This window comes from Pleurodeles waltl, chromosome 4_2 (assembly GCF_031143425.1).
Source record: "Pleurodeles waltl isolate 20211129_DDA chromosome 4_2, aPleWal1.hap1.20221129, whole genome shotgun sequence".
In the NCBI taxonomy this organism is placed as follows: Eukaryota; Metazoa; Chordata; class Amphibia; order Caudata; family Salamandridae; genus Pleurodeles; species Pleurodeles waltl.
In genome coordinates this window covers 386,134,277-386,160,926 of record NC_090443.1, presented here as the reverse complement: position 1 = coordinate 386,160,926, position 26,650 = coordinate 386,134,277, and the positions used below count along the sequence as shown (strand labels likewise).

The 26,650-nt window shown below is 46.2% G+C and overlaps 1 protein-coding gene across 7 annotated transcripts in view; it reads left to right on the top strand.

Annotated features, from left to right (window-relative positions):
* The window catches only part of CARM1 (coactivator associated arginine methyltransferase 1), a 224,240-nt gene that overhangs the window by 42,114 nt on the left and 155,476 nt on the right, over positions 1-26,650 (top strand). For all 7 annotated transcript variants that reach the window (XR_011202794.1, XR_011202795.1, XM_069231523.1 and 4 more), the window contains exon 3: positions 14,403-14,509. Coding sequence is in view for 5 of the 7 variants with exons in the window: in XM_069231523.1 (XP_069087624.1) it covers positions 14,403-14,509 (107 nt within the window). In the remaining 2 variants the exon portion in view is untranslated. The remainder of the gene's footprint in view (positions 1-14,402; positions 14,510-26,650) is intronic.

Below are 26,650 nucleotides of genomic sequence, written 5' to 3'. Positions count from 1 at the left end.
TTTCTGTCAGGATGATCAAAGGTGATACCATGGGTGTCTATTGGATCTATTATTTTTATTTTTTATTTTGTTGTAGTTCTGCTGTTGTGTAGAAGGCACCTTAAGGAAGTATTCTGAATGTTTTGGTTATAGCATCTAATTGTATTTCTCATAAGATGTTTGTTTGCCTTTTTGTATGAGGATTCTTTAGTGTTCTTTCTCTGGGTTTTATAATCTGGATGAGGGAGTTTTGTTTGTTTTTGGTAGACTCCCTGGGATCATAACCTTTAGTAAGTTTTGCATTTTATCTGAAATCAAGGAGGAATTTCTCTTAGTGCTTGGATTTTCTTATGTGGAATGGTTTTATTAGTCCAGAGTTAAAGGGTACCTGTTTTGTATACTACGAACAGTGAATATTTCTACAGCAGCAGAGCTTGGAATGTGATTTTGAATCTTAAGGCAATAAAGATATCAGTTCATTGAACATATCTGTTTTGACACCAATGTGGTGGAGAATATACTATGAGGGAGTTTGTTAATTTATCGTGATTGGGGGTGAGGTTAGATAGGTGTAGAGATAATTATGGACTCCTTGACCATATGTGTTTCTTAAGGTTCTCCCTCGGACCACTAGGGCTGAATAAGTGTAGGGACAGTGAATAAATATTTAGGCTTTAGAATTGGTGAGAGAGCTTCTGTATGGTGGTGGTAATATTGCTGGGTGGGGCTATCACAAGTGGGGGAGGCCAGTGGATTTGGAAGGTTTCCATTCACAGGGTGTTTTTTAATGTTTAGGAACATCTGGTAGTGAAATGGCATTAGACAAATACATCAAAACTTTCCAGTTATCGTATACTGCTATTTTGTTGACTTTGGGATGGCTGGTTGAGGCCTCTGACATAGGGGATTTTGAGATCTTTTGCAATTTTCTTTGATTTGATGAAGACCATTGTTAGGTTGGCGGATATGACTTTGAAAGAGTTTAGAACTTCTCTCTTGTGGGATTCTGAGGGGGCCATGCAGTTTCTATAGGACTGAAGCTAGGCTTTGCTGGGCTACATAGTGAACATGCATGAACACCCTTGCAGCTGAGGAAGTCTGCAAACAATCAGTTTTATTGGATAATAGAAGGATGGAATACTAAGATATGTGAAGAAAGTAGGTCTTGTTAAAGGAATGTAGTTTGTATAATGGCAAAGAGCTGCCTGGGGTTACTTAATGAAAGCCTTTTCAGTGATACTTAAGTCAGAGAATAGGATGCACCATTGTCGCCAACAGGCTGAAGTCCGTTTTTACTTTGTTATTCATAGTAGACATCAGGTTAAAGGGTTGTTCCTTTTCTATTACATCCAGCATAGGAGTAACAATGTAGAGACACTTAGCTTTTTTTCCCTTTATGGATAAGTTAGGAATGTGGCGATTGACGTATTACCTGGATTGTTTAAATTTTGTCACGGTTGAATATCTTAGTAGTCTGCTTTCATCAAAATAGTTGTATAGGGAAAGTAACAAGGGTACTATTGCTTATCAATAGAAAGATACTGGTACCCTTTTGAATGCAAGGACTCGTGAATAGACCAAGTGGTAGACCTACTGGTCTCTTGTAGAACAAGGGGGTAGTCCCTTTTAATAGGATGAAAGCAGTCACCCACTACCCGGATGCATGCTTCATCATAAGTGCTCTCGCGTCTATGGGAGCCCTTGGCGTATTCAACTGGAGGTACTATGATGGAGACGGTGTCATGCATGTTCCCTCTTTTTTGTGTGCTTTCAACCCCCCCCCCCCCCCCCCCCCCGGGCCCACCCACCACCCCATCAAACAAGATAAAGGTACTAAATTGCCTATTAAAAATATTTCTCTGGTAGAGAACTGCACTTTTATTCCTGTCCCCTGATAGGTATTTTTAAAATGGAAAAGGGAGTAATTTAATAGTATAATGGGTGACATGTTGAAGTCCTAAATAGCCCGGTCACTAGTGTGGAACTAGGCTTTCCTCAGGACCATGAAATGTAAGAATGTTTCTCTGTTTTACTTAGGCCACCTTGTTCCTCAGTGGGCCATGTAAAGTAAAAAGAATAATTGACCCTTTTATTCCTTTGAAACTCTAGTGTTTACCCGCTTGATCCTCTTGGTTGGTCTCGATACTATATGTGGTCCATTGCAGACCTGTTTATTTCTGTCATAGTAGTGTGTCCAGGGCTCTTATGCAGGTAGTTATTTTCTGTAGAAAGTCCATGTTCTCAGACGTGTCACTGCCACAGAGCGGTCTTTTCCCAAACAGCCATTCACAGCAACCATGACCAGTACCGCCAATGCGGAGCACTTGAGAGAACTGTGATTTGTCGTGTTGATGATTAAGTGCTGGCTGGAAGAGAGCCAGTGGTGTGCAGATGTCACTTAAGCAGATACAGCAGGGGTTTGAAAAGTGCACTCGCCACGTCCGCCAGAACTTGTATATTTTTTTAAGGTGCACCTCTTGGTTACTGTGTCCAGACAAGTTACACTGTAGATCTTTCTGGCTGATGCATGCTCTCGACGACCTTAGAACAGAGTGGTTGTGTCTCCTCCTTTTAGGTATGTTCAGGTCTTTCTTGCTGGGTCGTATATATCTGATCCACTGGTATGGACCCCGCTGTGGGGTGCAGACCTGGATGAGTCAGCTTATAGAGAACAATTAGATAAATCTTTGCAGCTTTCAAAAGTTGGCACTGTTTTTCTGTTTCTGCGATGTTACCCTATGGGAGAGAAAACATGTATGGCAAACAGGTGCTCTACAGCAACTTACAGGACTGTTCTCCAGGACTTAAGGTGAGTCTGGGGCAAGGTCCAAGGCCACACCAACAGGTCACCTCAGGAGTCTCTGGGGCGGCTGGGTGAAGAGATGTTGAGGCGTCTGGTTTTCCTTTAAAGTCTATAGGAATCAGTCTGGTTACAAAGATGCTGCAGGTAGGTACTGGATATCTAATCAAGATGAGTCACTAAGGGGTTGGGGGTTCAATTATTTAATTCTCTTGGACGTTGCGATACCAGTGGTCCTCTTCCTCTGTCCGGGATGTCCAGGTGCAAAGTTCTTGGACCATCAGATTTCAATCACCACTGGCAATCGCAGTGGAGCGGGCCTTGCAGAAACAGGCTGCAGGCATGGACTGGGGTGTCCAATCCGACTGAACCAAAAAGTGGGCTCAGGTGTCACAGGACTCCAGTGGTCCTCTTCTCCTCGATCCAAGTTCAGTGGACCATCTGGTCTCTGTCACCGGAAGCGGTTGAGGAGGAGCCCGCAGACGGAGGCTGCAAGCACCGATGAGAAGTCCGCAGTGGGCTAACTCAAGGTGGACTTTGTCTCTGGAGGGCCTGGGAACTGCGCCGACACCATTTGCCCACTTCAGCTCAGGTGATATCAGATGATGGTTTTGGTAGTCCTGGGTCCTCACAGTTCTTCCGTGATACCCAGCGTACACAGAAGCAGCTCCTCTGCTCCAAGGGCATTCTTCTTGGTGATTTGCGAAGCATTGGCAGCTCCTCTGGTTTGTTGGAGGCTGCAGTGGCAGGACAGGTCAGTTGCTCCACAAGGATAGTTGCAGCTGGTAGGGTTGTCCATTGTGCTAATCGATTTTTGGGTCAGCAGGCTTCTTGTTGACTTCTTTTGTGTCCAGCAAAGATCTGAGGCCCTGGTATCAGGGGGTCCCCTAAATACTCAATTTATGTTTGTAAGGGGAGTGAAGAGTAGTAGCTAATGGGCTACTTACCATTGGGGTCACTATGCCCCTTGGATGACCATTTCCTTTGGGGAGTGGGCATCACCCTTTCCCAGAATGCCTAATTCCACCACATACAAGATGGTGGAATTCCTAATGTTGTGTTCATGTCAGGCTGGTCACCATAGAGTTGCCCAGACTGGATGTGCAACATGCCTCCTGCATAGCTAATTTTTCCCTCTGTAAAGGTGCCAAATGGGCTGTGGGGTGGGGGTGTGATTGGTATCTGCATACTAAGGGCGGAGGACTTCTTTGACGCTCCCTTTGTTGGAATGCAGATTTGAATGCCCTCCTGTTGGGAGGGGTATGTTAACACCCGTGCAAGAGCAGGCTTTGTTCCTGACTGGTGGAGAGCAAAGGCTCTCAACCTTGGGGTCAGAAACTCATCTGTTGCACCAGTCAGTCAGCATACCAGCAATGGCAGGTTTTCAGGGGACACCTCTTAAGAGGCCATGTGGGTGCATGTATTAATAAATCCATGACTGGAACCAGCAGGGTTTATTAATGCAAGATGTTTGATACCAAACATCTCTCTGTTCAGTGAAGCCATCCTGTAGCTGGGTAACTTGCATTGACCAGTGACCAGCACATGTATTTAAAATGGCTTCCCTGTTTATTTACTATGTGTAAGAATTGTCAAAGACAAAGTATACAGACATATTTGCTCAGGTGTATTAGTCCTCACATGTAGTATAATCACCCCCCGCCCTTGAGCTGTGACTTACAAATATTACAGGCACTATTAGAGGACATGGCACACAAGTGTGTTCCATGTTGTGTTTTCACTTTTTTGGAGCACCTTGGCATGCAGCGTGCAGTGGCTATCTGCATGAGTTTGGTGCTGGGTCCTTTGCTGCAGTTCTAGGGGACCCCCGTTAGTACCTATTCCCTCGGTACCATTTACCAAGGACTTACGACACGTAATCAAGGCCTGATCTCTTGGAGATCAAGTGACCAGTGGTCTTGTGTTTCTAGGTCGAGGTAAGACCTCTTGTGTACTTTTACTTCTGTGGGCTTCCAACTATTTCATTTGTTAGTTTGTGTCCTTTAAAAATCCTTGCTTGCTAGTGGTCAGTCATGCCTCTTTGTCCCTCCTTCTGTGGGAGAGCAGGGACCAACTACTGTATAATTATGCTTTTTCCTGTTTATCTCGTTTGTAGGGGACTTTTTTTACTTTTTCTTTCGCTTGTCCATGGAAGCTCCCCTTTTCATTTGTAGAGCTTTCTTGTTCTGAGGTTAGCTGTAAACAAGGCTATAAATCAGGCTGTATTCTTGGTCACATTTGGTCTTTGTAGGCTGTCATTACTCTTGACCAGCTGCCTGGCTCCCACCCTTCCTTGGCTCTGATTTTCTTTACCATGTGTGCATGCCTGTGGTCCCTAATTGCTTACAGCCTAGGCACTCGGCTCTACCAGGGCTTTGCAATCCTTGGAGACAATGCCCGCTTCTGACTCCTTGCTGGGATCCGACTCGAAGCTCCATCAGTGCATCTCAGATCACACACTTCAAGCCCTCAGATGTGCCAGAATCCCCCACATGCTGTCTGCCAGAGCACCTCAGTTCTCAGTCTGTACACACCGCTGTTCCAGTACTGGGACTTCAGACACGGCTCCATCGGTGCACGTTGGTTCATACCCTCCAAGCCCCTCAGCCGTGCCCATGCCAGAACCCCACACACGCTGTCTGCCAGAGCATCTCAGTTCGTACAGTCAGTACACTCTGCTGTTCCAGTACTGGGACCTTGAGCGCAGCTCCATTAATGCAACTTAGTTCTACCCCGTGAGGTCACTTCCTTTCCTGTACTGGGACCCTGCTCACGTACTATTCCGTTACAGCAGCTCCGTTCTAATATCCAGTCCCACTGCCAAGCCAATACTAGACCCAAAAGAGCAAAACAGTTCAACCGTTCCATGCTGGGTCCCAGTTGTAGCTTCACCAGGTCATCTCCAGGCTTGCACTCTGCAACACTGGCATGCCAAAACTAGGTTCCACATATAGCTCCATTAACATCCCTAACTTCTGACCTTGTGGGCCTGTTACTATTCCAGTACTGCAGCCCACATACAACTGTCAACTCCCCTCAACCCTAACCTGCAGCGCCCCATTATTCCAATACTAGTAATTACAAGGCCCTCCGTTTCTCATTCCTTACCGGGTGCCTTTCTGTTATTCCAGCACTGGGCTAGGACACAGCTCTGTCTATACTTTAATCCTGATCTGAAGCGTCCCAATATTACTGTATTGGGGTTCAAAACCAACTCTGCGAATGCACCTTCTGCTGTTCCACACTCTGACTTCTGTTTCAGGACGTGGGGGAGCCAATTAAATCTATTCTTAGCTGCCGTCTTTGTTTGGGAGGATCTGTTTCTCCTATCTCACTCTGTTCTTTCCTTTACTCTGTTTACGCTCGATGTTTTCTTTCTCCACCACTTTTCCATTTCCAGCTTTTAAAATCCACATGTTAACAGTTTTGCTCTTTCTTTCAACTGTTTATTTCTGCTCTTCTCCCTTTTTAATTTCCCTCTTCCTCTTACTACCTCCTCTTTCAAACTCCCAAAAACTGGTTTTCTTTCCTTCGGTCATCTATTATTTTCGTCATCAAGTATTGATTCTTTCACTATTTTTCTCTACCCTTCATTCTTTGTTTGTCTTTTATTCTTTGCTCTTTCCTTTTGACTCGTTATGCACCCTTTCACTTTATTATTTTTTAATCTTCATTCTTTTCTCTGGTGCTTTTCTTATCTATCTGTCAATTCACGTTTAACTGTAAATCCCTCTTGTTCCCGTCTGTATGTGGAAGCCACAAGTTACTTGTTGGGACCTGAAGTGTCAAAGTGCATACATGTCCTGGTTCTTGTTTCTGTCACCATCTCTTTTTTTCTCTAATGTTAATTTTTCTCTTTCTTTTCACACTTTTCATTATTTTTTCCCCTAACTTGTTTTGCCAGCTTCCTTCCATTTTTTTTCTTTTCTCACACGTTTGCTCTTCTGTTTTCATTTTCCCGTTCTTTCTTTTATTACATTTTGACCCCTTCTTTCTTTCTTTTTTGTCTATTGTATTCCTTTTGCTATTCTTTTTCTGCCTTATACGCGCTCTCCTGAGGCCTAGTTATCAGTCGAGCAATAGGTGAAGGGACACCAGGGCCAGAGACCTACGGACCGCACTGGAATCTAATTACTGCTCTATTTTCCTACTGCAATTCCAGTCTACCATTTTCCTTTCTTACTCCAGGGTCCATGACACCGTTAGTATCCCACATGTCCTCTCCATCTTTACACCCATCTGTCCCAAATTATATTTTTGTTATGGTGCTTTAAGCATTACGCTCTAATGCCAAAAGTTTTTCTGATAAAGGTTTATATGAAAATTGTATATGTTTTGAGCTAGAGGAAGAAGTGCTTTAGGTAAAGGCTGGACCACTGCAATTATATGGCAGGAAAAAACGAAATTATGAGGCAGGGTAGATCAATAAATGTTGCAAGAAAAGTCCATTTATGTATTTACAATGCCAATAGCACTAACTCAAGAAAATGCAAGACCTATTACAATGCAAATGCTTGTTGGGGAAGGAACTCTGAACCTGGGGACTTGGTTAGCCCTAGGGCTCTTTGACCGTTCAGCATTATGCAAGACAACATTTGAATATGTTTTTTAGTATCTCAGCCACGACCCCTGTTAGTCCCTGGAACATTCAGTTGCACTGATCGTACTCTTACCACTACTCTTCTTGTTGCCTCCTTTACTAATTCTTCAATTGATTACAACAGTAAATCCCACACGTACTAAATGAGACTTTATTTTTTTGCTCTCGTGCTGTGGCTGGAGTATTCTTGATTTTGAAACCGTTATTTAAACGGTTTGCTAATTATTAAACAACTATTAAAACATTAATATAAACTATATTGCACATCTGAACATTTATAAATGTTTTTTTCCTTTGTCATCTGTTGTAGTTAGCACTGTCCCCTTTGTCTGCACTAACACCTCTACAACAGCACTATTTTTCTCCCTTTACTGCTACATGAGCATATGCATTGTGATTCTGAATGGAGTCAACTATTTGAGTTTGTTTGCCTTACTTAGGCCAAAAGTGCACACCTGAAAAACTTAACACTAAAATAAAACAGTGGGGACTGTCCGATTATAGGGTGGCATTGGGAGACAATCAAGAGGCACTAATTTATTTAGCATCCTTTCTACAGGTTTTTATTGTATTACGCGTATTACACAGCATTTTTACCCATAGCTTGAGCAGTAGTATTAGTGTTACTAGGTAATTAAAGGTACAGTTAATCCTAATGTTATAATTGAAACTCTGTAGTGTTTTTGTGCAGGTCGCGTTCGGTTCTCAAGCTTCACGCTTCAAGCGCGAGATGCGAGTCCAGAACGCGACCGGCACAATAACACTACACTATCCCCTTTCCTTATAAAATAGCATCATATTTAAACACTTTACTTAACTCTTCAAGCAAGCAGATTTACAAGAGAAGTAAAAAATAAAAGAATAGAAACATTAAAGAAAAATAAAAGCACAAATGATGGCACAACTAACATATTACATTAAAAATGTAACGCAAAGGATGAATTCACAAAGTTAACGGTACCTCAAGGGTTTCACCCTTTGTCTGCCACTTCTGCGTACATAATGCTCCGGGTCACATTTCCCAACATCTCTAGGATTTGTTTTCCCTAAAACGAGTTCACTGAGGTGGTTTGCCCTGACACACAATAGATTGATGTGAACCACACATTTTGTTAGGAATATCCTTGACCTTAACCATCTTGTCAACATTCCACCAATTACGCAAATTTACTCTAGCAGCATTACCACATATTTTGTCAATTGTTAAGGGTTCTGAAAATCTCTTTGCCTTTTTTCCTGTGAACAGGTAATTTGATTCTTATCCTATCCCCTACTACAAACTGATGGGGATAGACCTGTGATGAATCAAAATATCCCTTCTGCTTAGTCTGTGCCGTACGGACATTATTTCTGACATCAATCAAACGCAAATCACTGTTTAACCCACTTGGACATCCAACCAGGACAGATATTAGAAGATGGTTTCCTTCCACGCAGTAGTTTGAAGGGAGAAACACCCGTAGATGATTGAGAGGTTGTGCGATAAAACCAAAGCATAGTCCGTACAGAAACTTGAACATTTGACTTGTTGGCAATAGCCCACTGCACACAATTCCCCAACACACTATTCATGCATTCTAGAAGTCCATTAGTTTGAGGATGACATAATGAACTCTTTACATGCTTGACATCTCCTTCATATCAAAATTCTCTAAACTCTTGACTAACAAATTGCACACCATTGTCAGACACAATAGCCGAAGTGAACCCCTCACTTAGAAACACATCTCTCAAAAATTCAATTATATTTTTTGATGAAGGATCACCTATAAATCTGATTTCAGGCCACTTAGGATAATAGTCAATTAAGACTACAGCAAACCTCAAAGAAGCCAGTAAGGCATTAAAAGGACAGTTAAGATCAATTCCCAGTTGTTCCCAAGGTTTAGAGGGTAGTTCAATAGGTTGTAATGGTGGAGACCCCTTTTAACAGCTATTGCATATCACACATCCCTCCACACAAACATTAACACAATTGTCCATTCCAGGCCACCAAAATGTTTCACGTAACCTGTTTAGTAAGTGTCCTGCCTAAATGACCTTCATGCACGGTGTAGGAAGTTGGCTCTGTATGTGCTATTTCAAAGTAAGGAATAGCATGCACAGAGTCCAAGGGTTCCCCTTAGAGGTAAAATAGTGGTAAAAAGAGATAATACTAATGCTCTATTTTGTGGTAGTGTGGTCGAGCAGTAGGCTTATCCAAGGAGTAGTGTTAAGCATTTGTAGTACATACACATAGACAATAAATGAGGTACACACACTCAGCGACAAATCCAGCCAATAGGTTTTGTTATAGAAAAATATATTTTCTTAGTTTATTTTAAGAACCACAGGTTCAAATTTTACATGTAATAGCTCATTTGAAAGGTATTGCAGGTAAGTACTCTAGGAACTTTGAATCATTACTTTAGCATGTATACTTTTCACATAAAACACAATAAGCTGTTTTAAAAGTGGACACTTAGTGCAATTTTTACAGTTCCTGGGGGAGGTAAGTTATTGTTAGTTTTCACAGGTAAGTAAGTCACTTACAGTTTTCAGTTTTTGGTCCAAGGTAGCCCACCGTTGGGGGTTCAGAGCAACCCCAAAGTTATCACACCAGCAGCCCAGGGCCGGTCAGGTGCAAAGGTCAAACAGGTGCCCAAAACACATAGGCTTCAATGGAGAGAAGGGGGTGCCCCGGTTCCAGTCTGCCAGCAGGTCAGTACCCGCGTCTTCGGAGGGCAGACCAGGGGGGTTTTGGAGGGCACCGGGGGGGACACAAAGTAGCACAGAAAGTACACCCTCAGCAGCGCGGGGGCGGCCGGGTGCAGTGTGCAAACACGCGTCGGGTTTCCTTCAGTTTTCAATGGGAGACCAAGGGGTCTCTTCAGCGATGCAGGCAGGCAAGGGGGGGGCTCCTCGGGTTAGCCACCACCTGGGCAAGGGAGAGGGCCTCCTGGGGGTCACTCCTGCACAGAAGTTCCGTTTCTTTAGGGGCTGGGGGCTGCGGGTGCAGGGTCTTTTCCAGCCGTCTTGAAATGGAGTTCAGACAGTCGCGGTCAGGGGGAGCCTGGGGATTCCCTCTGCAGGCGTCGCTGTGGGGGCTCAGGGGGGACAACTTTGGTTACTCAGTCGTAGAGTCGCCGGAGGGTCCTCCCTGAGTTGGTTGTTCTCCACCAGTCGAGTCGGGGTCTCCGGGTGCAGTGTTGCAAGTCTCACGCTTCTTGCGGGGAGTTGCAGGGGTCTTTAAATCTGCTCCTTGTAACAAAGTTGCAGTTCTTTTGGAGCAGTGCCGCTGTCCTCAGGAGTTTCTTGTCTTTTTCGAAGCAGGGCAGTCCTCCGAGGATTCAGAGGTCGCTGGTCCATTGGAAAGCGTCGCTGGAGCAGGGTTCTTTGGAAGGCAGGAGACAGGCCTGTAAGTCTGGGGCCAAGACAGTTGGTGTCTTCTGGTCTTCCTCTGCAGGGGTCTTTCAGCTCAGCAGTCCTTCTTCTTGTAGTTGCAGGAATCTCAATCTTTAGGTTCAGGGAAGCCCTTAAATACTAAATTTAAGGGCGTGTTTAGGTCTGGGGGATTAGTAGCCAATGGCTACTAGCCCTGAGGGTGGGTACACCCTCTTTGTGCCTCCTCCCAAGGGGAGGGGGTCACATCCCTAATCCTATTGGGGGAATCCTCCATCTGCAAGATGGAGGATTTCTAAAAGTTAGTCACCTCAGCTCAGGACACCTTAGGGGCTGTCCTGACTGGCCAGTGACTCCTCCTTGTTATTCTCATTATTTTCTCCGGCCTTGCCGCCAAAAGTGGGGGCCGGGCAACTCCACTAGCTGGAGTGTCCTGCGGTGCTGTGACAAAGGGGTGAGCCTTTGAGGCTCACCGCCAGGTGTTACAGCTCCTGCCTGGGGGAGGTGTTAGCATCTCCACCCAGTGCAGGCTTTGTTACTGGCCTCAGAGTGACAAAGGCACTCTCCCCATGGGGCCAGCAACATGTCTCTAGTGTGGCAGGCTGCTGGAACCAGTCAGCCTACACAGATAGTCGGTTAAGTTTCAGGGGGCACCTCTAAGGTGCCCTCTGTGGTGTATTTTACAATAAAATGTACACTGGCATCAGTGTGCATTTATTGTGCTGAGAAGTTTGATACCAAACTTCCCAGTTTTCAGTGTAGCCATTATGGTGCTGTGGAGTTCGTGTAAAACAGACTCCCAGACCATATACTCTTATGGCTACCCTGCACTTACAATGTCTAAGGTTTTGCTTAGACACTGTAGGGGCACAGTGCTCATGCACTGGTACCCTCACCTATGGTATAGTGCACCCTGCCTTAGGGCTGTAAGGCCTGCTAGAGGGGTGTCTTACCTATACTGCATAGGCAGTGAGAGGCTCGCATGGCACCCTGAGGGGAGTGCCATGTCGACTTACTCATTTTGTTCTCACTAGCACACACAAGCTGGTAAGCAGTGTGTCTGTGCCGAGTGAGGGGTCTCCAGGGTGGCATAATACATGCTGCAGCCCTTAGAGACCTTCCCTGGCATCAGGGCCCTTGGTACCAGAGGTACCAGTTACAAGGGACTTATCTGGATGCCAGGGTGTGCCAATTGTGGAATCAAAAGTACAGGTTAGGGAAAGAACACTGGTGCTGGGGCCTGGTTAGCAGGCCTCAGCACACTTTCAATTCAAAACATAGCATCAGCAAAGGCAAAAAGTCAGGGGGTAACTATGCCAAGGAGGCATTTCCTTACACACAGCAGCAACTATTCTTTTCCTCTGGCTCTCTGGGAAAACCAACTTCTCACCCCTCATCAGAACATAGTCTTCAACAGTCATTTCACCTGATACTTTGACAAAGGTTTGGAACTGAATCAAAGCATTTCTTTCTTTGGGCCACCCTCCTTTTACATATGTTATAACCTGAGCCAACACCAAATCTTTTGCCAATTCCCTCTTCCACTCACATTCACTTATCGCACACATATCCTCTAGATCAACAGCCGCTATAAAACAGTTATCAACATCATCCTCCTCTTCGTCCTCACCAACACCAGCTTCTTCAAGTGTCGGGAACGTAGATAAATCTGCTCTGACGTTCTTGTTGCCTGGTAGATAACTGACTTCAAAATTATATTGTTTTAATTTTGTGACAAATCTAGAAATACGAGGTGTTAACTCTCAGACTTTGTCTCCAGTCAAAATAGATACAAGAGGACTATGATCTGTACACAACACAAACTTGTTTCCCCACACATACGGATGAAATTTCCTTTTAGCCCAACAGCATGCTAACCGTTCCTTTTCAATTACAAAAAAGTTCAATTTAGACCCTCTCAAAACTCTTGATGCATAACTCAAAGTATTTTCCATACCTTCTTTCGCTTGTCAACACAGCACCCACACCGAAACTGCTGGTGTCTACAGTTATAATGCATTGCACATCTGGATCAAAAGGTTTTAAAATTCTAGGTCCAACTAATTGCGACTTGACCCACTCAAAAGCCTCCTGACAATTGTTGCTCCAATCAAACACATCTTTCTTTAATAAATTTGTCAAAGCCTTAGTTTTAACAGCATAATCACTCATGAAGCGTAAATAGAACTCACACAAACCAATGAAGGACTTCAACCCTGTTTTGTCAGACGGTGGAAATGCATCCATAATTGCTTTGACCAGTCCTGGTTTGGGTTCAATACCTTGTTCAGAAACATGTCCTAAATACTCAACTCTATTGCGCAAAAATTTGCATTTTTCAATTCTAAGAACCCCTCCTCTTTCCTGCATGATCCTTAACACTTTTCTCACAATGTGATCATGTTCCTCTTTGGATGCTGCATGGATCAAAACATCTTGAAACACAGCTACCTCCCCCCCCCCCCCTTTATGTCCTTCAACATCTGAGACATAACCCGTTGAAAGACAGCTGCTGTAGACACTAACCCAAAAGGCATCCTACAATACTGGAATGTACCTAAAGGTGAAACAAAAGCAGTAAGATGTCTTGAAGCTGGATCTAAAACAATCTGATGGTACGCGGCAGCTAGATCCAATTTGGAAAAACATTTTGATTCACCAGTAGTGGCTAACATTTCAGTATTTTGGGGTAAGGGATGAGAATCTACCCAATTATGTTTGTTCAAACTGTGAAGATCAACGCAGATTCTCAAATCGCCATTTTTGTTCCTTGCAACAACCAAGGGGGACAGCCATAAAGAGGATTCTATAGGTTCTAGGATACCATTCATACATAAATCCTTCAACTCCTTTTCCAGTTTGTCCCTCACATTGAATGGTACACTCCTGAACTTAAGTTTCACTGGAATGTCTCCCTCCTTGACTTTTATTACAAGAGTAAACCCCTCAATGGTGCCCAATTGTCCTGAAAATACGGATGGGAAATCCTTAATTAGACTGGCTCCATAATCACTTGATTCTACAACAGATACCTGTTCCTTAGTTCCTGGCCTCAAGACCATTTGAAACAAACCCTGATGAAACCACCCTAATATGTTTAGTCCTTTTATCACCACATAAATTTTGCCAAAAATGTTCCTTCCCTTAAATTCAAGCCCATCTTCAAAATACCCTGCTAACTCGATCTTCCTCCCTTCATAAAACACAGGTGCTCTGTCAGGCGCACAGTCCTCTCTCCCCAAACCTCTTTACAAAGTTCTTGAGTAATCATCGTGATGCGGGACCCAGAATCTACTAAAAGCTTGACAACCTTGTCGCCCACACCAATTTCAACATAAGGATCACTGTCGCAGCCACTGCATTAACCGTCCTCCAGCTTTGTCTGCGTCATGTCTCGAGCTCGCGTTCGGTTCTCAAGCTTCACGCTTCAAGCGCGAGATGCGAACCCAGAACGCGACCGGCACAATAACACTACAAACTCTTTTTTTTTTTTTTTTTTTTTTTTTTTTTTTTTAAATACAGGTATTTGTATTAAACATTAACTTTTGTCTGTCGCATACACATGGCTCCTACACTTCAGTGGTGTTTGAAATACTGTCTTGATGTATGTGTCCTTTCTCCCCTTTTCTCTTCCACTTGCAGATTTCTGCTCATTTTATAATATTCTGAAGAACTGCCGGGGTCACAGCTCAGAGCGGTCTGTCTTCAGTGAACGAACAGAGGAGTCCTCTGCTGTGCAGTATTTTCAGGTAAAAAACACTGACTGCTAGCCTCTGCTGGAGCCCTAATCAAAAAGGCTCAATGTCCGTTCCTAAAGTCGTGTTTTTTCTTCTGTCCCATTCCTTTTCAGCCAAAGCCCTGTATTTTTTTTATTTTGTTTTTTATATAAAGTAGCTGGCTTGTCTTCAACTCCTGCCTCATACACTAATTTGGTGCAGTCATCCAGAGTCACAAAGATTATTCCATTACTCAAATCCATTGTCTTCACTCAAAATTATTTCAACCTATGCAATCACCTGAAATGCTATCATTTCGATCTGAGTATTTGAGCCTTAACTTTTCTGTTCACGTTTTGAATAGTACACTCTATCTCTCTCCTCCAGATGCATCTATACCCATCTCTTGGCCCCTTCTGTTCTTTCAGAATTTGGAAGTGCAGCTCTCGGGTCCTAGATTTCATGCCTTTGTTTTTCATCACTGCAGTCTTAAACGTTAACTACCTTTGTGGAATTGTCATTAGTTTTTAAAAATATGTATTCCTAAATAAATATTTCTAGTTAATGTTATTTAAAAGTGACAAATGTTTAATGGAATTCATGGGATAATTTAAAAGAAACAAGAAGTTAGAAAATGTAACAAATTAAAGGTAAAATGGGAAGGTCCCATCAATACATTCTAACCAATTGCTATAATATAATGGAATTTACTGCAATTTAATATGTAAATGTAAACCAAGAAATAGCCTGTGCCGTTACTGAAAGTTTAAAGTGTGGAGTCCTAGTTCTGAATATAATTAAACAAATAAACTAAACTTAATGAGCCATTAACCACAGTGCATACATTCATTTAAACCTAAATTAATGGAATGTAATTGATTACTTGCACTAAAAAGTATGAACGCTTGGTATAACGATTTAGACAGGCTACCAAAAATAAGTTTCAAAGTTTTGATGAAGGGCTGAGATGGGTTAGGACAGAGTAATTAATGGTAGAGGCCGAAAGAATTGGTTTGAAGTAAATACCATTAGAGTGTGAAAAAATATTGGTAGTGTGGAGGAATGAACTGACAGTAGGTTGAAGTAATGAGAAGTTGTAGGAAGTTGGCTCTGTATGTCCTATTTCAAAGTAAGGAATAGCATGCACAGAGTCCAAGGGTTCCCCTTAGAGGTAAAATAGTGGTAAAAATAGATAATACTAATGCTCTATTTTGTGGTAGTGTGGTCGAGCAGTAGGCTTATCCAAGGAGTAGTGTTAAGCATTTGTTGTACATACACATAGACAATAAATGAGGTACACACACTCAGAGACAAATCCAGCCAATAGGTTTTTGTATAGAAAAATATCTTTTCTTAGTTTATTTTAAGAACCACAGGTTCAATTTTAACATGTAATATCTTGTTTGAAAGGTATTGCAGGTAAGTACATTAGGAACTTTGAATCATTTCAATTGCATGTATACTTTTCAAGTTATTCACAAATAGCTATTTTAAAAGTGGACACTTAGTGCAATTTTCACAGTTCCTGGGGGAGGTAAGTTTTTGTTAGTTTTACCAGGTAAGTAAGACACTTACAGGGTTCAGTTCTTGGTCCAAGGTAGCCCACCGTTGGGGGTTCAGAGCAACCCCAAAGTTACCACACCAGCAGCTCAGGGCCTGTCAGGTGCAGAGTTCAAAGTGGTGCCCAAAACGCATAGGCTTCAATGGAGAGAAGGGGGTGCCCCGGTTCCAGTCTGCCAGCAGGTAAGTACCCGCGTCTTCGGAGGGCAGACCAGGGGGGTTTTGTAGGGCACCGGGGGGGACACAAGCCCACACAGAAATTTCACCCTCAGCAGCGCGGGGGCGGCCGGGTGCAGTGTAGAAACAAGCGTCGGGTTCGCAATGTTAGTCTATGAGAGATCAAGGGATCTCTTCAGCGCTGCAGGCAGGCAAGGGGGGGGTTCCTCGGGGAAACCTCCACTTGGGCAAGGGAGAGGGACTCCTGGGGGTCACTTCTCCAGTGAAAGTCCGGTCCTTCAGGTCCTGGGGGCTGCGGGTGCAGGGTCTTTTCCAGGCGTCGGGACTTAGGTTTCAGAGAGTCGCGGTCAGGGGAAGCCTCGGGACTCCCTCTGCAGGCGGCGCTGTGGGGGCTCAGGGGGGACAGGTTTTGGTACTCACAGTCGTAGAGTAGTCCGGGGGTCCTCCCTGAGGTGTTGGTTCTCCACCAGCCGAGTCGGGGTCGCCGGGTGCAGTGTTGCAAGTCTCACGCTTCTTGCGGGGAGATTGCCGGGTCTTTAAAGCTGCTCCTTGAAACAAAGTTGCAGTCTTTTTGGACTTGAGTTTCTTGTCTTTTTCGAAGCAGGGCAGTCCTCAGAGGATTCAGAGGTCGCTGGTCCCTTGGAAGGCGTCGCTGGAGCAGAGTTCTTTGGAAGGCAGGAGACAGGCCGGTGAGTTTCTGGAGCCAAGGCAGTTGTCGTCTTCTGGTCTTCCTCTGCAGGGGTTTTCAGCTAGGCAGTCCTTCTTGTAGTTTGCAGGAATCTAATTTTCTAGGGTTCAGGGTAGCCCTTAAATACTAAATTTAAGGGCGTGTTTAGGTCTGGGGGGGTTAGTAGCCAATGGCTACTAGCCCTGAGGGTGGGTACACCCTCTTTGTGTCTCCTCCCAAGGGGAGGGGGTCACAATCCTAACCCTATTGGGGGAATCCTCCATCTGCAAGATGGAGGATTTCTAAAAGTTAGAGTCACCTCAGCTCAGGACACCTTAGGGGCTGTCCTGACTGGCCAGTGACTCCTCCTTGGTATTCTCATTATTTTCTCCGGCCTTGCCGCCAAAAGTGGGGGCCGGGCCGGAGGGGGCGGGCAACTCCACTAGCTGGAGTGTCCTGCGGTGCTGTGACAAAGGGGTGAGCCTTTGAGGCTCACCGCCAGGTGTTACAGCTCCTGCCTGGGGGAGGTGTTAGCATCTCCACCCAGTGCAGGCTTTGTTACTGGCCTCAGAGTGACAAAGGCACTCTCCCCATGGGGCCAGCAACATGTCTCTAGTGTGGCAGGCTGCTGGAACTAGTCAGCCTACACAGATAGTCGGTTAAGTTTCAGGGGGCACCTCTAAGGTGCCCTCTGGGGTGTATTTTGCAATAAAATGTACACTGGCATCAGTGTGCATTTATTGTGCTGAGAAGTTTGATACCAAACTTCCCAGTTTTCAGTGTAGCCACTATGGTGCTGTGGAGTTCGTGTTTGACAAACTCCCAGACCATATACTCTTATGGCTACCCTGCACTTACAATGTCTAAGGTTTTGTTTAGACACTGTAGGGGTACCATGCTCATGCACTGGTACCCTCACCTATGGTATAGTGCACCCTGCCTTAGGGCTGTAAGGCCTGCTAGAGGGGTGTCTTACCTATACTGCATAGGCAGTGAGAGGCTGGCATGGCACCCTGAGGGGAGTGCCATGTCGACTTACTCGTTTTGTCCTCACTAGCACACACAAGCTGGCAAGCAGTGTGTCTGTGCTGAGTGAGAGGTCTCCAGGGTGGCATAAGACATGCTGCAGCCCTTAGAGACCTTCCTTGGCATCAGGGCCCTTGGTACTAGAAGTACCAGTTACAAGGGACTTATCTGGATGCCAGGGTCTGCCAATTGTCAATACAAAAGTACAGGTTAGGGAAAGAACACTGGTGCTGGGGCCTGGTTAGCAGGCCTCAGCACACTCAATTGTAAACATAGCATCAGCAAAGGCAAAAAGTCAGGGGGCAACCATGCCAAGGAGGCATTTCCTTACAGAAGTGACATAAATTAGCATTTTGTTCACTGGTGACAACACTTGCACTTTCCCTCTAACTGTAAGAGAAAAAGCAGCATATGGTTTGCAAATATTGACCATTCCTCAGAATATTTGTTCATTTACCTGACTTGACTCATTTCGCAAACTTGATCCATTCTTTGAAAAAGAGCCGCCGTCTAAAGAAAATGGCAATGCTGTATTTGGTTAGTTCTGAATTTTACTGCCATTCTGTCTTCTGGGAACTCTAAGCTCATTTATCCCAATATTACAGACCATAGCATTCATTTAAATTCAATTTAACTTGTTTTCTGCTTCTATTGACATTTTCTGCATCATCGATGATGTTGTAGGGTTAAAGATATGACGACATGTAGAAGTTCTGTATAAAAATGGTCGGAGTGAAATAAACTGCTTCCATGCTTTTGTGACAAATTCAGCAGATAACCTGGCTGGATGCAATTGCTCTCAGCTGATATATTCTCGTCACCCCTGACGGTAAAAATAGGTTTGCTTGAACAAAACGCCTGTCTTGGACAACAGAGGCTCTTCAGCTGAATATGACTAGAACGCAGCTCATCTGTTTGATATGCCAAGAAAGGTACTGACAAATGGAAAGCTTGGTTGGCTCCTTGTTCCATGTTTCTCAGACAGCTCTAGCTTATGTTTGAAAGCACATTTCCTTACCTGAAGGGACACTGTTAGTCATGCAAATTTTGCTGCAAACTGGGAAATAGTGGATGGATTTTGTATGTGAGGCGGGGAAGGAGTAGCTTATTTGGGAATGTCAAGTGTAAAGAAATGGCTCCCTGTTGCAGTTACCCCCCACTTTTTGCCTGATACTGATGCTGACTTGACTGAGAAGAGTGCTGGGACCCTGCTAACCAGGCCCCAGCACCAGTGTTCCTTCACCTAAAATGTACCATTGTATCCACAATTGGCACACCCTGGCATTCAGATAAGTCCCTTGTAACTGGTACTTCTAGTACCAAGGGCCCTGATGCCAAGGAAGGTCTCTAAGGGCTGCAGCATGTCTTATGCCACCCTGGAGACCTCTCACTCAGCACAGACACACTGCTTGCCAGCTTGTGTGTGCTAGTGAGGACAAAACGAGTAAGTCGACATGGCACTCCCCTCAGGGTGCCATGCCAGCCTCTCACTGCCTATGCAGTATAGGTAAGACACCCCTCTAGCAGGCCTTACAGCCCTAAGGCAGGGTGCACTATACCATGGGTGAGGGTACCAGTGCATGAGCATGGTACCCCTACAGTGTCTAAACAAAACCTTAGACATTGTAAGTGCAGGGTAGCCATAAGAGTATATGGTCTGGGAGTCTGTCAAACACGAACTCCACAGCACCATAATGGCTACACTGAAAACTGGGAAGTTTGGTATCAAACTTCTCAGCACAATAAATGCACACTGATGCCAGTGTACATGTTATTGAAAAATACACCACAGAGGGCACCTTAGAGGTGCCCCCTGAAACTTAACCGACTATCTGTGTAGGCTGACTAGTTTTAGCAGCCTGCCACAAACCGAGACATGTTGCTGGCCCCATGGGGAGAGTGCCTTTGTCACTCTGAGGCCAGTAACAAAGCCTGCACTGGGTGGAGATGCTAACACCTCTCCCAGGCAGGAATTGTCACACCTGGCGGTGAGCCTCAAAGGCTCACCTCCTTTGTGCCAACCCAGCAGGACACTCCAGCTAGTGGAGTTGCCCGCCCCCTCCGGCCAGGCCCCACTTTTGGCGGCAAGGCCGGAGAAAATAATGAGAAAAACAAGGAGGAGTCACTGGCCAGTCAGGACAGCCCCTAAGGTGTCCTGAGCTGAAGTGACTCTAACTTTTAGAAATCCTCCATCTTGCAGATGGAGGATTCCCCCAATAGGGTTAGGATTGTGACCCCCTCCCCTTGGGAGGAGGCACAAAGAGGGTGTACCCACCCTCAGGGCTAGTAGCCATTGGCTACTAACCCCCCAGACCTAAACACGCCCTTAAATTTAGTATTTAAGGGCTACCCTGAACCCTAGAAAATTAGATTCCTGCAACAAGAAGAAGGACTGCCTAGCTGAAAACCCCTGCAGAGGAAGACCAGAAGACAACTACTGCCTTGGCTCCAGAAACTCACCGGCCTGTCTCCTGCCTTCCAAAGATCCTGCTCCAGCGACGCCTTCCGAAGGGACCAGCGACCTCGACATCCTCTGAGGACTGCCCCTGCTTCGAAAAGACAAGAAACTCCCGAGGACAGCGGACCTGCTCCAAGAAAAGCTGCAACTTTGTTTCCAGCAGCTTTAAAGAACCCTGCAAGCTCCCCGCAAGAAGCGTGAGACTTGCAACACTGCACCCGGCGACCCCGACTCGGCTGGTGGCGATCCAACACCTCAGGAGGGACCCCAGGACTACTCTGATACTGTGAGTACCAAAACCTGTCCCCCCTGAGCCCCCACAGCGCCGCCTGCAGAGGGAATCCCGAGGCTTCCCCTGACCGCGACTCTTTGAACCTAAAGTCCCGACGCCTGGGAGAGACCCTGCACCCGCAGCCCCCAGGACCTGAAGGACCGGACTTTCACTGGAGAAGTGACCCCCAGGAGTCCCTCTCCCTTGCCCAAGTGGAGGTTTCCCCGAGGAATCCCCCCCTTGCCTGCCTGCAGCGCTGAAGAGATCCCGAGATCTCTCATAGACTAACATTGCGAACCCGACGCTTGTTTCTACACTGCACCCGGCCGCCCCCGCGCCGCTGAGGGTGAAATTTCTGTGTGGACTTGTGTCCCCCCCGGTGCCCTACAAAACCCCCCTGGTCTGCCCTCCGAAGACGCGGGTACTTACCTGCAAGCAGACCGGAACCGGGGCACCCCCTTCTCTCCATTCTAGCCTATGTGTTTTGGGCACCACTTTGAACTCTGCACCTGACCGGCCCTGAGCTGCTGGTGTGGTGACTTTGGGGTTGCTCTGAACCCCCAACGGTGGGCTACCTTGGACCAAGAACTGAACCCTGTAAGTGTCTTACTTACCTGGTAAAACTAACCAAAACTTACCTCCCCTAGGAACTGTGAAAATTGCACTAAGTGTCCACTTTTAAAACAGCTATTTGTCAACAACTTGAAAAGTATACATGCAATTTTGATGATTTGAAGTTCCTAAAGTACTTACCTGCAATACCTTTCGAATGAGATATTACATGTAGAATTTGAACCTGTGGTTCTTAAAATAAACTAAGAAAAGATATTTTTCTATATAAAAACCTATTGGCTGGATTTGTCTCTGAGTGTGTGTACCTCATTTATTGTCTATGTGTATGTACAACAAATGCTTAACACTACTCCTTGGATAAGCCTACTGCTCGACCACACTACCACAAAATAGAGCATTAGTATTATCTATTTTTACCACTATTTTACCTCTAAGGGGAACCCTTGGACTCTGTGCATGCTATTCCTTACTTTGAAATAGCACATACAGAGCCAACTTCCTACATTGGTGGCAGCGGTGGGATACAAGACTTTGCATTTGCTGGACTACTCGGCCAATACCTGATCACACGACAAATTCCAAAATTGTCATTAGAAATTGATTTTTGCAATTTGAAAAGTTTTCTAAATTCTTAAAAGACCTGCTAGGGCCTTGTGTTAGATCCTGTTTAGCATTTCTTTTAGAGTTTAAAAGTTTGTAAAAGTTTGAATTAGACTCTAGAACCAGTTGTAGATTCTTAAAAAGTATTCCAACTTTTAGAAGCAAAATGTCTAGCACAGATGTGACTGTGGTGGAACTCGACACCACACCTTACCTCCATCTTAAGATGAGGGAGCTAAGGTCACTCTGTAAAATAAAGAAAATAACAATGGGCCCCAAACCTACCAAAATACAGCTCCAGGAGCTTTTGGCAGAGTTTGAAAAGGCCAACCCCTCTGAGGGTGGCAACTCAGAGGAAGAGGATAGTGACTTGGAGGACAATTCCCCCCTACCAGTCCTATCTAGGGAGAACAGGGTCCCTCAAACCCTGACTCCAAAAATAATAGTCAGAGATGCTGGTTCCCTCACAGGAGAGACCAACACCTCTGAAATCACTGAGGATAACTCCAGTGAAGATGACCCCCTGTTAGCCAGGATGGTCAAAAGATTGGCTTTGGAAAAGCAGCTCCTAGCCATAGAAAGGGAAAGAAAAGAGATGGGCCTAGGTCCCATCGATGGTGGCAGCAACTTAAATAGGGTCAGAGATTCTCCTGACATCCTAAAAATCCCCAAAGGGATTGTAACAAAATATGAAGATGGTGATGACATCACCAAATGGTTCACAGCTTTTGAGAGGGCTTGTGTAACCAGAAAAGTAAACAGATCTCACTGGGGTGCTCTCCTTTGGGAAATGTTCACTGGAAAGTGTAGGGATAGACTCCTCACACTCTCTGGAAAAGATGCAGAATCTTATGACCTCATGAAGGGTACCCTGATTGAGGGCTTTGGATTCTCCACTGAGGAGTATAGAATTAGATTCAGGGGGGCTCAAAAATCCTCGAGCCAGACCTGGGTTGATTTTGTAGACTACTCAGTAAAAACACTAGATGGTTGGTTAACTGGAAATGAAGTGTGTGACTATGTTGGGCTTTATAATTTGTTTATGAAAGAACACATTCTAAGTAACTGCTTCAATGAAAAGTTGCATCAGTATCTGGTAGACCTAGGTCCAATTTCTCCCCAAGAATTGGGAAAGAAGGCAGACCACTGGGTCAAGACTAGGGTAACCAAAACTTCCACTGGGGGTGACCAAAAGAAAGGGGTTACAAAAACTCCCCAGGAGAAAGTGGGTGACACTAGAAACAAAGAAAAAGAGTCCTCTGTAGGCCCCCAAAAACCAGAACAGGTGGGTGGGCCCCAAGACACAACCCAAAACAAAGGTGGGTACCAGGGTAAGAACTGGGATGCCACTAAGGCATGGTGCCACAACTGTAAACAGTCTGGGCACCACACCAAGGACACTTCTTGTCCCAAAAACAAACCCCAGAACAAAATTCCAGGGGTAACCAGTGTAGCCATGGGGGATGACTCCTCAGATGAGGAGGTCTTCATAGCCTTCAACTGGAAACAGGGCCCAACAGGTGAGTTGGAGATTCCAGAGGGAAGTAGACACTTCCACCACCTACTGGTGAATGGAATCCCAACCACTGCCCTGAGAGACACTTGTGCCAGTCACACTATTGTGCATGACAGGCTGGTGCTCTCAAACCAGTACATCCCAGGTGAGACTGCCAGGGTAAGAGTTAGCCTAGACAGGGTCACTAAGAGGCCTGTGGCTTTAGTACCCATAGAAGTGGGTGGCACTCTTAGCTGGAGAAGGGTAGTAGTCAGTACAGACCTCCCCCTTGATTGTCTCCTTGGAAATGACTACCCAGAGGTTAGTCAGAGCCCAAGAGAGGAACTGGTCCAGTGCCAGTCTTCTCCCAAGGATTCTGGAAGTCCTGCCTCTGCAGTAAATGCAAGCAGGCCCCAGAAGAAGAAGAAAAGAAAACAGAGTAGGAAGGGTGGACAACCTTTAGCCAAGGTTACAGCAAGCCAAGGAGATTCTGCTCCAGTAGGGGAGAACTCCAAAAATGGCCCTGATAAAGTCCAACCTGACCCACAAGAAGTCCTGGCTAGTCAGGCAACTGTTAAACCTGAGTGGGTGGCTCCTCAGCTAACAGAAGAAAGAGTGGAAGAAGGGTGTTTACTACAAGATGTGGTAACCCCCCACTCTAATACAGCAGACAGGCAACCTGAACCCAAAGAGGCCTGTAACTTAGCCCCTTCCCTTTTAGGTGAAGAGCTAAAGGTGTGGTTCTGGGCACTGACAGCTGTCAGTGGCCTCTGCTGGGTGTTAGCCTTTATGGCTGCACTATCCTTAGCATGGTGGTCTGACCCCATGCCAAATAGCAAGTTAGGCCCCCTGACCCTATTAGTCATGGTGGGGTTACTCCAGCTCTGGGTAACCTCTCTGGGTAAGCTAGGGGTAACCCTGGCCAAGATAAGGTTAGCAGAGGAGGATACCTCTAAGACCAAAATAGAAAGACTGGGTGGAGACATTGAAGAGGCAGACAAGAGGCAATTCAGACTAGGTCCTATCACTGTGGAAGTAGGTCAGTTCCCCAAAGGGAATGACCTGAACAGAAGGATGTAAGGCAGAGTAGGCCCTGCAACTAACCAGCCTATTTCTCCTACTCTTCCTCGCCTGACAGACTAGGAAGACTCTCCCAGCTTGGGCTGAGTCTCCTGGCCTGTGGGCTGGGGGGGGCTTGTGTAAAGAAATGGCTCCCTGTTGCAGTTACCCCCCACTTTTTGCCTGATACTGATGCTGACTTGACTGAGAAGAGTGCTGGGACCCTGCTAACCAGGCCCCAGCACCAGTGTTCCTTCACCTAAAATGTACCATTGTATCCACAATTGGCACACCCTGGCATTCAGATAAGTCCCTTGTAACTGGTACTTCTAGTACCAAGGGCCCTGATGCCAAGGAAGGTCTCTAAGGGCTGCAGCATGTCTTATGCCACCCTGGAGACCTCTCACTCAGCACAGACACACTGCTTGCCAGCTTGTGTGTGCTAGTGAGGACAAAACGAGTAAGTCGACATGGCACTCCCCTCAGGGTGCCATGCCAGCCTCTCACTGCCTATGCAGTATAGGTAAGACACCCCTCTAGCAGGCCTTACAGCCCTAAGGCAGGGTGCACTATACCATGGGTGAGGGTACCAGTGCATGAGCATGGTACCCCTACAGTGTCTAAACAAAACCTTAGACATTGTAAGTGCAGGGTAGCCATAAGAGTATATGGTCTGGGAGTCTGTCAAACACGAACTCCACAGCACCATAATGGCTACACTGAAAACTGGGAAGTTTGGTATCAAACTTCTCAGCACAATAAATGCACACTGATGCCAGTGTACATGTTATTGAAAAATACACCACAGAGGGCACCTTAGAGGTGCCCCCTGAAACTTAACCGACTATCTGTGTAGGCTGACTAGTTTTAGCAGCCTGCCACAAACCGAGACATGTTGCTGGCCCCATGGGGAGAGTGCCTTTGTCACTCTGAGGCCAGTAACAAAGCCTGCACTGGGTGGAGATGCTAACACCTCTCCCAGGCAGGAATTGTCACACCTGGCGGTGAGCCTCAAAGGCTCACCTCCTTTGTGCCAACCCAGCAGGACACTCCAGCTAGTGGAGTTGCCCGCCCCCTCCGGCCAGGCCCCACTTTTGGCGGCAAGGCCGGAGAAAATAATGAGAAAAACAAGGAGGAGTCACTGGCCAGTCAGGACAGCCCCTAAGGTGTCCTGAGCTGAAGTGACTCTAACTTTGAGAAATCCTCCATCTTGCAGATGGAGGATTCCCCCAATAGGGTTAGGATTGTGACCCCCTCCCCTTGGGAGGAGGCACAAAGAGGGTGTACCCACCCTCAGGGCTAGTAGCCATTGGCTACTAACCCCCCAGACCTAAACACGCCCTTAAATTTAGTATTTAAGGGCTACCCTGAACCCTAGAAAATTAGATTCCTGCAACAACAAGAAGAAGGACTGCCTAGCTGAAAACCCCTGCAGAGGAAGACCAGAAGACAACTACTGCCTTGGCTCCAGAAACTCACCGGCCTGTCTCCTGCCTTCCAAAGATCCTGCTCCAGCGACGCCTTCCGACGGGACCAGCGACCTCGACATCCTCTGAGGACTGCCCCTGCTTCGAAAAGACAAGAAACTCCCGAGGACAGCGGACCTGCTCCAAGAAAAGCTGCAACTTTGTTTCCAGCAGCTTTAAAGAACCCTGCAAGCTCCCCGCAAGAAGCGTGAGACTTGCAACACTGCACCCGGCGACCCCGACTCGGCTGGTGGCGATCCAACACCTCAGGAGGGACCCCAGGACTACTCTGATACTGTGAGTACCAAAACCTGTCCCCCCTGAGCCCCCACAGCGCCGCCTGCAGAGGGAATCCCGAGGCTTCCCCTGACCGCGACTCTTTGAACCTAAAGTCCCGACGCCTGGGAGAGACCCTGCACCCGCAGCCCCCAGGACCTGAAGGACCGGACTTTCACTGGAGAAGTGACCCCCAGGAGTCCCTCTCCCTTGCCCAAGTGGAGGTTTCCCCGAGGAATCCCCCCCTTGCCTGCCTGCAGCGCTGAAGAGATCCCGAGATCTCTCATAGACTAACATTGCGAACCCGACGCTTGTTTCTACACTGCACCCGGCCGCCCCCGCGCCGCTGAGGGTGAAATTTCTGTGTGGACTTGTGTCCCCCCCGGTGCCCTACAAAACCCCCCTGGTCTGCCCTCCGAAGACGCGGGTACTTACCTGCAAGCAGACCGGAACCGGGGCACCCCCTTCTCTCCATTCTAGCCTATGTGTTTTGGGCACCACTTTGAACTCTGCACCTGACCGGCCCTGAGCTGCTGGTGTGGTGAC